The 10532-nt window shown below is 49.3% G+C and overlaps 1 protein-coding gene across 1 annotated transcript; it reads right to left on the minus strand.

Annotated features, from left to right (window-relative positions):
* Positions 1–6075: 6075 nt before the first annotated feature.
* BPIFA1 (BPI fold containing family A member 1) lies at positions 6076–10532 on the minus strand. Its single transcript, XM_030309797.1, has 7 exons — positions 10373–10532; positions 10034–10193; positions 8450–8557; positions 8160–8309; positions 7195–7279; positions 6535–6598; positions 6076–6116 (listed from the first exon to the last, which is right to left on the minus strand). Exons 1-7 carry the CDS (start codon positions 10530–10532, stop codon positions 6076–6078), a joined length of 768 nt encoding a protein of 255 aa, XP_030165657.1.

Below are 10532 nucleotides of genomic sequence, written 5' to 3' on the forward strand. Positions count from 1 at the left end.
AGATTCCAATTTTGATGGAGTGAGCAATTTCTGAGATGTGACTATGGAGGATAATTAGTAAAAGAAGGAAAAGGGGTGTTGGGAATAGAAAGGGAATGAAAGCAGGTGGCAGAGAAACTGGAGGTTTTATGATGAAGACATGAGAGAGAAGGGGTCTGAGAGGCAGTAGATCCAGGCCCTCGTGAGGGAGTCGGGGAAGGGAAAGTGAGAGAACAAGTCAGATTGCTGAAATCTGAAATTAATGGGGGCGCCTGGGTGGCTCAAGTCAGTTAAGCGTCTGACTCTTGATTGCAGCTCAGGTCATGAACTCCCAGTTCGTGAGTTTAAGCCCTGCATCCGGCTCTGCACTGACAGTGTGGCACCTGCTTGGGATTCTCTCTCTTCCCCTGTCTCTGCCCTCCACCCCCTTCAAAAAAAAAAAAAAAAAAAAACAACTAAAAAAAAATCTGAAATTAATCATCAAACAGAGACTGGTCTGTGTTGTAAGGGCAGGGACTCAAGCCCATTTCCTCCTCCCCACTGGCTGACATTTAAGGCAGGCGTGCCTCTGAATAGCTGGTCACTGTGAAGGGCCTGCCTCCCTCCTTTCCTCCTGAGAACATCTCCACTGGGTAGGACCCCAGGCTTCACAGGGCCAGTTCCTGCCCCCTAGTGGTTCAGAGCCTTCATGGTTTTGGTGAGACCTGCAGTCTTCACTCCCCCTTGTAGGTCAACTCCAGCTCACTGGCAATCTTTGGCAGTTGCCATGCGTGTCCCAGGGAGTCGTCTGTGGCCTCTGTAGAATGCCAGAGGAAATGCCACTGGACAAGACAGGCTCACCAGGGCCCAGGCTGAAGGGCAAGGGCTGTGGGCGAATTTATCAGAGACGAGACAGAGCCTACAGAGCCAGACAGCCTGGCTTTGAATCCTGGCTCCACACTCACCAGTGCATGTCCCCGGGCAAGTGAGTTCATCTCTCTGTGCCTCAGGCTCTGCATCTGGGAGGTGGGGCAATAACAACACAACCCTCCAGGGCTATTGGATTCATGAGATTAAGCTACCAAAAGCCTAGAGCAGAGCCTGGCGCAGAGTAGGGGCAAAATAGGAGTCTGCTGCTGTTCCTCCTGCCTCTCCTTGCAATGCCTGTGAGGGCCGTGGGATCGTGTTGGGGAGCAGAGTGGGGTGTGGGAGGGGGAGGCCCAGGAGGAATGAGCGACAGCTCCTCTGATCTCCCTTCTGTGGGTCTGGTTGCCTCGCTCCTGCCCCAGCCCCACCTGCCCTGGCTGGTGACTTCAGGGATCTGACTCAACTTCTCTGTGCCTCTGCAAAGGGGGGCCAATCACAACAGTACCTACCTCAGAGGGCTGTGCGGAGGATTAAAGAAGCGATTACAAGTTAAACCTGCGATTGCGGAGAATATGAGCCAGAACTTCACCCTGAGTCTTCCTGAATTTCTGACCCACAGAAACCACAGAGCATCACGAAATGAGTATTATTGTTTAAGCCACTTAATTTGGGGGTGGCATGGTACACAGAAATAGTAGCTAGGACATGAACATGAGAGGACCCCTTCAGACTTTATCTTGTGACGGAGAGCAGGAGCAAAATTGAATGTGTGCCGTGGTCTATCCCAAGTGAATGCAAATTGCTTCTGAAGTCATTATCTGATGAGGACTGAGAAGAACACGTTTTCCAGATAATTGCACACCAAGCACCAGAGGCTGCATTTAGCCGTTCTAGTAGGATGCTACGACCGGGAGGGTACTTGATTAAGTTACTGGTAGTCTGCCATCATCTGCCATAAGCCATTGGGTTTTGCAGATTGGAGAGTTGAGATGGATGGAGTAAGCTGACCCTACCTTGTCCTTCCTACAGAATGAAACTAAAATGCTGGATACAGTGAATGAAGTAGCTCTCTGGGGATTCTGAAAGATAAATGGTGGCAGGTGGACTGCAGAAGGAAGTCATAACTGAAAGAATGAATGATCCAAAGCTGAGTTTCCTGAGTTTTTATTCCTCCTGTATCTTTCCTCCCAGACTCAAAGGCAGTGTGAGTCATGACACTGTGTGCAGGTGTGAATACAAAAAGCTCCAAGAGAAGTCCTCTCCTTCTGATCCAAGAACCAGGAAGGGGGGTGCCCTACAAGTAGAGACATTGGAGGAAATCCCCTGTTTGAGAACACAGCCCACAGAAGGCAGGTTGGAACTTGAAACTAACTGGCTTAGGCTGAATCTCACTGGGTCAGTTGCTAAACCAAATAGCCCTGCCCCCCAACATTCTCCACAGGATTTAAACAGGACCCAGAGTCTCGTAACATTGTGCTAAAAATGTCTAGGGGCACCTGGGGGGCTCAGTCGGTTAAGCGTCTGACTCTTGATTTTGGCTCAGGTCGTGGTTTCATGGTTTGTGTGTTCAAGCCCCACATCGGGCTCTACGCTGACAGCATGGGGCCTGTTTGGAATTTTCTCTCCCCCTCTCTCTGTCCCTCTCCCACTCCCACTCTCTCTGTCTCTCGAAATAAACAAGTAACCATTAAAAAAAACTTAAAAAAATAAAAATGTCTACTACAACAACACATTGGAGATGGATCCAATCTGAATAAGAGGAAGAAAGAAAGCGGAAAGAAACAAGCAGAGCCTCAATAGAGCCCGTTTAGATCATCACAAAAGATCTACATTCATGTCATGAGAGACTCAGGATGACAGAAGAATGGTGCAGAAAAGAAATTTGAAGAAGTAATGGTTAACAACTTTCAGTGAAGTCTCACTTTCCGGATGGCGGTATGAGGAGGCTTGGGGGCCCATCCTCCCATGAAACAAACATAACTGGTGAAAACTATAAACCCAGACTGCTCATCTCAGCGCCAACATGAAAGAGCTCGGAAGTTGTCATTCCCACCTTCATGGTAAGAAAAGAGCTCAATACGGACAATCAGTAACCCTCTCAGGCCTGTCATAGGGCAAACTGCCATCCCCAGATCTGGAGAGACAGGTGAACACATAAAATTACAGCCGAGGTCAGCTTACCTGAAGCAGAGGCTGCTGGGGAGGAACACTTAAAATGTAATTGTGACAAATTGCCAAAGCCTGAGTGTGGACTAGCTTGAGAGTTAGAAACCCCCAGTCTTCACATCTGTCTACCATCTTGACAAAGGTCCTTGGAGGAAAGGCTGTTGAAACTAGGTGAACTCTGAGTCAAGTCAAGTCAAGACAGCCTTGAGAGTGGGATCTTGCAGGGAACTAACAAGGCAGATCAAATAATGACCATTTTATGGGAATGAGGCTTTGAAGTTATTTCAATTCTGTTCTGCCTGTCTCCAGTGGCTTCTAGGCTGCTGATTTTCACCAAGATTGTGGGCATTTGGTTTTCAAGTCTTCTGTGAAGTCGGAGAGTGGGAGATGGGACCAGGGTCAACTAAAACGCCCCAGAGCTCACTGTCTTTACCAAGATTCAGCAATTTTAATTGAATAAGCACACCCCAGATTGCTGCAAACCTTTGGTTAATTCAGAGAGTTCTGAAAAAGCTGGTTCTGACAATTCTTTTTTTTTTTTTGCCAGCTTTCTCATGGCTTTTCCATAGGAGAGAATTTTTAGAGGTCTTCAATCTGCCATTGTCACTGACATCCTTTTGAGAGAGCTTTTAAAATGTGAAAATGTTATCACTATTTAAAAGTCATGAACGTGTTCTGATTGACCTGGCTGCCTGTCAGACTATTGTGTATCCAGGGCAGTCTTAGACTAGTTAGTTAGGAATTGAAGTTGTTAGCAGAGGGGAAAGACCCATCTGTGGGCTATAGAAAGAAGTCCAAGGGAGCACTGGGAAGATAGTATTCAGAGATGGGCAGTGGATGTGTGTTCAGATAGGAATGCAGTTTGGTGCCATGGCCAGAGGGCAGGAGGACCAGTGCTGATGGTACCAGGTGTGTGTACCTGTCCTTATTCAGGTGATTCTTGGGACCTCAGCCAAGGGGGACACTCAGTATTGACTTCATGCCTACCCAAAAAGGGACTTGAAAGTAACTAATGCCTGGACTCTCCTCAAACCCAGTCAGGTCCTGATTGCTGGTTTCCAGTCTGGAAGGTTCTTCTGTACTTTAGGGCACTGACTAGGTAGACAGATGTTCACAATGATCATTCATCTGCTTATAAAATTCAAAGATCTTCTACTTCTGTGAAGGTGGAAGATGTTTCCTTCCTTACGTCCTCACCAGAAGACACCTGCTGGTTTCCTACAATAAACCTTGAAGTTCTGAACTATGTGACTATCTTCTCATGATGCCATGTTGGTTAGTGACAACAGTAGGTGGGTATGGTGGTAGGTCTGGACTTGATGAAAGATGTTTCGCAGGGGTTGAGAAACACCAGCCTGAATCTGGTCATTCTCACAAGGTCAGTGGGGTCTCCCAAAGCACAAAGGACAAGGTTTTTGTGATGTCTTGAGTTTGCCTTTTTGTCATTCTATGACCTGTGCAAGTCATCCACATATCCCCATGGCCTCCGTGCCCTCATCTGTGGAGTAAGACAGTTGGGCTAGTCCTCTAAGGACCTCAAACAATGGTTGCAAAATTAGTTTTTATTTGAGGGGACAACCTTTCCCAGCCTGGGTAGCCCTGTTCTTCATTCTTGCCTCCAATTTTTCATATATATTGTATCTGCATTCACTCTCAACTTCCTTTCATCTCTTCCTCTTCTTGGTTCCTAAAAACCAGGCGTCTTCCTCCAAAAATAAGACTCTTATGGCATCAATAATCTTTTCATATGCATCTCCAATGACTCTCCTCTATGCCTGTGAACGATGAGCACTTGGGACCAGTTTATCTTTCCTCCTATACTTCCTCCTTGTCATCCTTATCACCCTCTTGCTGAGAAAACAGAAAAGAAGTTTAACTGGATGCCAGTGAGCAAAGAGGAATGGCATATGACTTGTGATCCACCAGATTCCTGGATATCTCCCTCAGGGTCTCCCAGGCACTTCCACGCAGCATGCCCAAAGCTAAAGGCATGATCTTCCTGCTGGAGTCCACTCCTCCCATATCCCTAGTTCCCTTCAGGCTCCCCAACCTGGTACATGGGCAGCAACCTGTACCTCACCTGGTCCCTCACCTACACTCTCAGGTCCACCTCCTGAACATCTCTCAAATAAACCATTTCACTTCTTGTATGGGAAACTTGTGCATCATCATCTATGCCTGGAGTGTTACGTTTATCCCCAACCCCTTGTCCACCCATCCTAAGGACCCCAGAGCAGTCGCTCTGAAATCCACACTCATCTGAACATCTCCCTGTCTAGCTGAAAACCATAAAGTTCTATAGTGTAAAGTCCAAACTCTGTTCTATGGCTCCAACCACCCAGGCCGGGGTTCTTTCCAATATACTAGCTCTCAGATGATGGTGAAGAATGACAAGGACCCCCGTGCAGAGAAAGAGCAACTTTATTTGGTGAGGAACATGGGCTGTAACACGTGCCTGTGGGAAAGGAGGGAGAGCAGTTTCCTTGGAGAGAAGGCTGCTCTGGTCCCCACATAGTGGCCGTGTCATTGTCCAGGACATGGGTCAGCCTTCTGTGAGCCCTCGGAAGCTGGGCAGGGAGTGGATTGAGCAGCAGGAAGTGGTTCTGTTGGGAGAAGCCCCCAGTCAGAATGGAGACTGGCGGTCACTGACTTTTGTTGGTATTGGCCCATCATCAAACTTGCCCTCCAAAGGAAGGGGAGGGGGCTGAGAATCTCAGGCTAGCGTCTGGGGCCTGGGGCCAAGGGGACTCCTTGTGCATTTGTTTGAGTGCATTGGTATCCATGTGTACCTATGTGTGTTGTGTGTGTGTATCCATAGCCATGTGTCTTTCTCTTTGTAGCTGTGTTGTGGTGCTGTCTGTGTCTCTCCACCTCTGTCAGCATTTCTGTGGACTTCTCTGTGCATCTCTGTGTACCTCTGTGTGGCTGTTTGTCTCCCTTTGGAGATAGTCACTGTCCCAATAGAGTCACTGTCCCAAGCCCCCCGCTGTCCCCTGCCAGGAGAAGAGCAGCAGCACCCAAATCCTGGGGATTGGGGAACAGCACTCACCAGTTTGACAGAGGCTGGGTCCCTTCCCGGAAGGCTTAGACCTTGATGACAAATTCCAGCCCATGGATCAGCATGTCTGGAAAATGAAAGAATAACCACTGCAGACCAGAGTGGTGATCTCAGTGTGAAGGAGTTCAGAGATATCCCACACTCCCCGGAGGCCTGGGGACGGGCACTGGGAACTCTGGTGATCCCACTAAGCTCGGGTGAAGCTTGGCAGGGCTGACACCTCCTTCCACCAACCAGCTCAGCTGTTTCCAGTGTTGGGCTGCTGGAGGCAGGGGGGGGGGGCGGGGGAGGGGGGAAGCAAGGCCTATCCATTGACATTATCTGGATAATTAAAGGAAAAAAAAAAAAAAAAAAAAAAAAACCCGCAATGGGGAGAGCTGAGGCTGGAAGGATCTGGCTCTCTCCTATGGTGTGCAGGGATGGGGCTCCTTGGGGGAAAATCGCTGTTCTGGAAAGGGAGAGAGGCCTTGGAAGTGGGTACTTACCAGCAATGGAATGCACCAGGGTGACGTCCAAGTGGCTGAGAACCTCATTGACCAGAGGGCACACCTGACCCAGGGGCAGAGAGAGGCGTTAGGCAAAGTGGCACCTGTAGGGAGGCCCTGGGTGCAGCAGTATCCCGAGGATGGATTCTCTGGGGGAGATTTTCTGTCATTTTTCTGTGTCTGAGAGTATTGGTTCTAAGCAGTCTCACAGATGAATGCTTACACATTCACACGGGCAGAGGGAGAAAAGGGAGGTGTGTACGTGAAGCGCCTGATCACATGAGCCAGTGTTCACCGTGTGATAGGACACCTGCTTCTAACTAGAGCTTCTTTGGGAGAGGTGAGTTTCTGGTTATAGGAGGCACCCTAGCATAGGCTGGAAGAGTGCTTGCCTACAGCCCTGGTGAGGGTGGCCTGGGAGCTTCCTGGGGCAGGGGCCAATCCACTTCAGCTGTAGTGTGGACGTGCCCAGGGCCTGGCCCACAGCAGGAACCAATCAATGCATTTTGAAGGGTGGAAAGAAGAAACACAGACAGATGGATCAGTGGACAGGGAGACATATCAAACTGAGGAGTTCAGAAAACCTCGCTCCAGGGGCTTCTTTCATCCTGAGAAGCCCTATGACCTAAGAATCAGGAGCTGCCACTTTTATTCACTTACCTTGCCCTGTACCAGCTCAGGAAGGACTTCATTCAAGATGCCGCTGAGACTGTCGACAAGGCTTTGAACAGGGAGGGGAGCAAATCTGAAAGAGAAAATCCAGGGGGCAGTGCAGAGGCCTGGGGTTGGTATGGAGAAGGCTTCAGAGGGGCTACTGTGCCCGTGTCGGTCTCAGTACTCCATGACTAAAACGGGGCCTTGTCCACTCACACCCTCATGCAGGTGAACACTGGGGGGTCCAGCCAAAGGGAGTGGCACCCTACACAGCAGTACATACAGTAGGTATGAATAGAATAAGCACACAGTTCCAGCATACAGTAGGTATTCAGTGAGACTTTGTAGAATCCATAAATGGATGAACAGTGCTTAGTACATCGTTGTCATGAGAATTCAACGAGATATGTGTGAAATACAACATACGTGCTCAGTGAATGTTAACCATGGTGAGGACGACTTCTGCACATTATGCATGACTCAGTCTCCCCTGTGACAGGTAACTGAAATAAGGAAACCAGGTCGGCTGCATAGTTGTTTTACCCCATACTGGGACAAAGCATTTTCGCACCTGTTGTCTTAGTGGATTCAATCAAGAGCCCCAAAGTGCCTCTGTAGTACGGTGATCTGAGTACGCTGAGACTCTAACTGGGGAGGCACTGTCCATGTTCACACAAGAATCCCTCTACTTCTCCACATGCCCCTCTGGTAGGTGGGCTTGAACTCAGATTTTTGATTGCCTGATCTAGCATAAAACTGGTCAGCCCCACCAAAGAAAAGATAAGTGGCTATTTACCCATCCATCCATCCATCCATCCATCCATCCATCCATCCATCCATCTATCCATCCATCTTCCCACCCTTCCACCCTCCCACTCATCCATACTCCCATTGTTCTGTCTTCCCAGCCATCTGTCCATCATCTCATCAATATTGTTTCTGGGCAGGAGAAGCCACCCCTCTGGCCTCACCCATCAAGCAGAGAGATTTGCAGTCTCCCAGGGGAGTGAGTGCAGTCACCAAGAACCAGGTGGATCTTCCCCTGTTCATTTTTCACAGCTAAAATTTCTGCAGTGATGTTTAGCTTCACAGCCAGCTTTAACAGACTTCCGACCAGGGGCCTGCAGAGGAAACAGTTTGCTGCATCTGTATCTGAGTTGAAAACTCATATCTGTTAGACTCCAACACCCCTTTATGGCTATGCATTGCATCAGGGTCTCTTGGTGAGCCACTCTCCCCTTCCCCCTTGGGGTCCACTCACGTATTCACATTGAGGATCATGCCCAAAGGGATGGTGACATAGAGACGATGGCCATCAGGGCTCTGCACAAGGCCTAGTTCCAGGAGCTGGGGATTAGTGATCTTCAGACTGTCCAAGAAGCAACATTGAAGGGAGGAATATTAGCTCCTTCAGCCCCAAATCTGGAAACCACCTTTAATCCAAACTGTACCCATCCCAGAGGAGGAGCTACCCATGAGATGGGATGGGGGAGAAAAGAGGGGAGTCTTGCAGCAAAGGCCACGTGAGTTCTGAGTCACACATCAGTGTTTCCCAGCCTCTGCACTGGGTCAGATCCTAACACGCCATGCCCCTCTCTGCATCTCATGTCTATGAGGTATTCCAGGGTGGAGGCTGTGTCTGGATTATATTTGCATCCTGTATACCAGCTCAGAGTCTTACAAAGAAGGGGCCCACTCCATATTGGTTGACTTTGTGGATTGATGAATGGGTGGGAGGATGCATGGGAGAGTAGCTGGTTAGATGGTAGAGAGAATGGACAAATGGATGGATAGATGAGTGGGTGAGTGGATGAGAGTAAGTGGAGTAAGTCCCTCACAAACATTTATGGGTAAGAAGCACTTACTGCTTCTGGTTCCTGCCATAACCGTCAGTGGCGGGTCAATCAACAATGGTCATGATCAGATCAAGGAGCAGGAAGTCAGGGAGAATGGAGAGAGGATGGAAGCAAGACTCTCCTCTGAGCCGATCTTACAACCAGTGTGCCAGGTGATTACATCTCTCCTAATCTCCCTGACAGTTTTTCTCTGTGGGTACTATGATCTCATCTTACAGATGGAGAAACCAAGCCCAGGGAGACTGCGTGCCTTGGTTTCCTGTCACCCAGCAAGTACGTGGTGCATTTGGAAATCAAACTCAAGGCTATCTGTCTGTCTTCAAGTCAGGGCAAGTGCCTGGGTGGGTAGGAATCTTGGAAATGGCTTTGATCCAGCCCTGTCAAGGACCCAGGATTTGCCAGCTCCCTGGCATCAAACTTCCCATTATTGCCGCTAGCTTAGAGAGCTCTCGGGTGTCTCGTGGGAACCCCACATCAGACTGCTCAGTGGACATCCACTGATGACATAATTGAGGAGAGTTGCATCCACTTTCTTGCTTACATTAAGGGCCACCTGTGTTCTGAAGGATCCCACAGGTGAGGAGAACAGAATTACCACTGTGTGGTGGGAAAGCCTTGGTTTTGGACTTAAGTAAACTAGAGTTAGAGCTCTTGCTTAGCATCACTCTAGTTGTGTAAGCACAGGCAACTTTCCATGCTTCAGTTTTTCCATCTGTAAACTGGAGATTATTACTTCGACCTGAAAGGGTTGTGAGGGTTATAGATGATGCTGGGGACTCAAGATATGCATCAGGACTGGAGGCTATCCTCGGTTCCGGAGGGCTGGTGTTCCTCACCAGACTGTGAGAAGGCTGTCATGAGTCCTGGCCTCATGTTCAGACCACCCTCCCCCCACCTCCTCCTCCAGGGCCACTGCCTGGGGCTCCCAGATCTCCATGGAGGTTATCTGGTGGGGGTGGGGACCAAGGCCCTATTTTATGACTACTCACTCAATGATGTTGTTCAGGACAGGGACTAATGAAGTCACTTTCCCAAGAAGGCCCCCAAGCAGGCCCCCAGAAGTGTCTCCTCCAGTCTTCAGGATGTCCAAGAGTGGAAGGTTTTGTAGGATGCCCAATAGACCCCCAGAGAGCAGGCCACTGCTGAGACCTGGAAATGGGTGTAGGGGTAGGTCCTTGGGGGGTCAAATCTGACAATTCCAGATCCTCAGCCCCTCTCTCCCAATCATCCCTGCCTCCCTCCCCACACTGAACAATTGGACACACACACACACACACACACACACACACACACACACACACACCTGAAAGAGGTTGTCACAGACTCACCACTTGTTAAGCTTCCAGCAAGATCTGTGGGATGTGGGGCCTGGGGTGGAGTCCCAGCCAAAAGCAGGTTCTGGTCCAGGGGCAAGGGCAGGACTTCCATCTGGGCTGTGGTATGGGCCAGCAGCCCACAGAGGACAATGAGGCCCCCAGTTTGAAACAT

Source organism: Lynx canadensis, chromosome A3, assembly GCF_007474595.2.
Source record: "Lynx canadensis isolate LIC74 chromosome A3, mLynCan4.pri.v2, whole genome shotgun sequence".
Classification (NCBI taxonomy): domain Eukaryota; kingdom Metazoa; phylum Chordata; class Mammalia; order Carnivora; family Felidae; genus Lynx; species Lynx canadensis.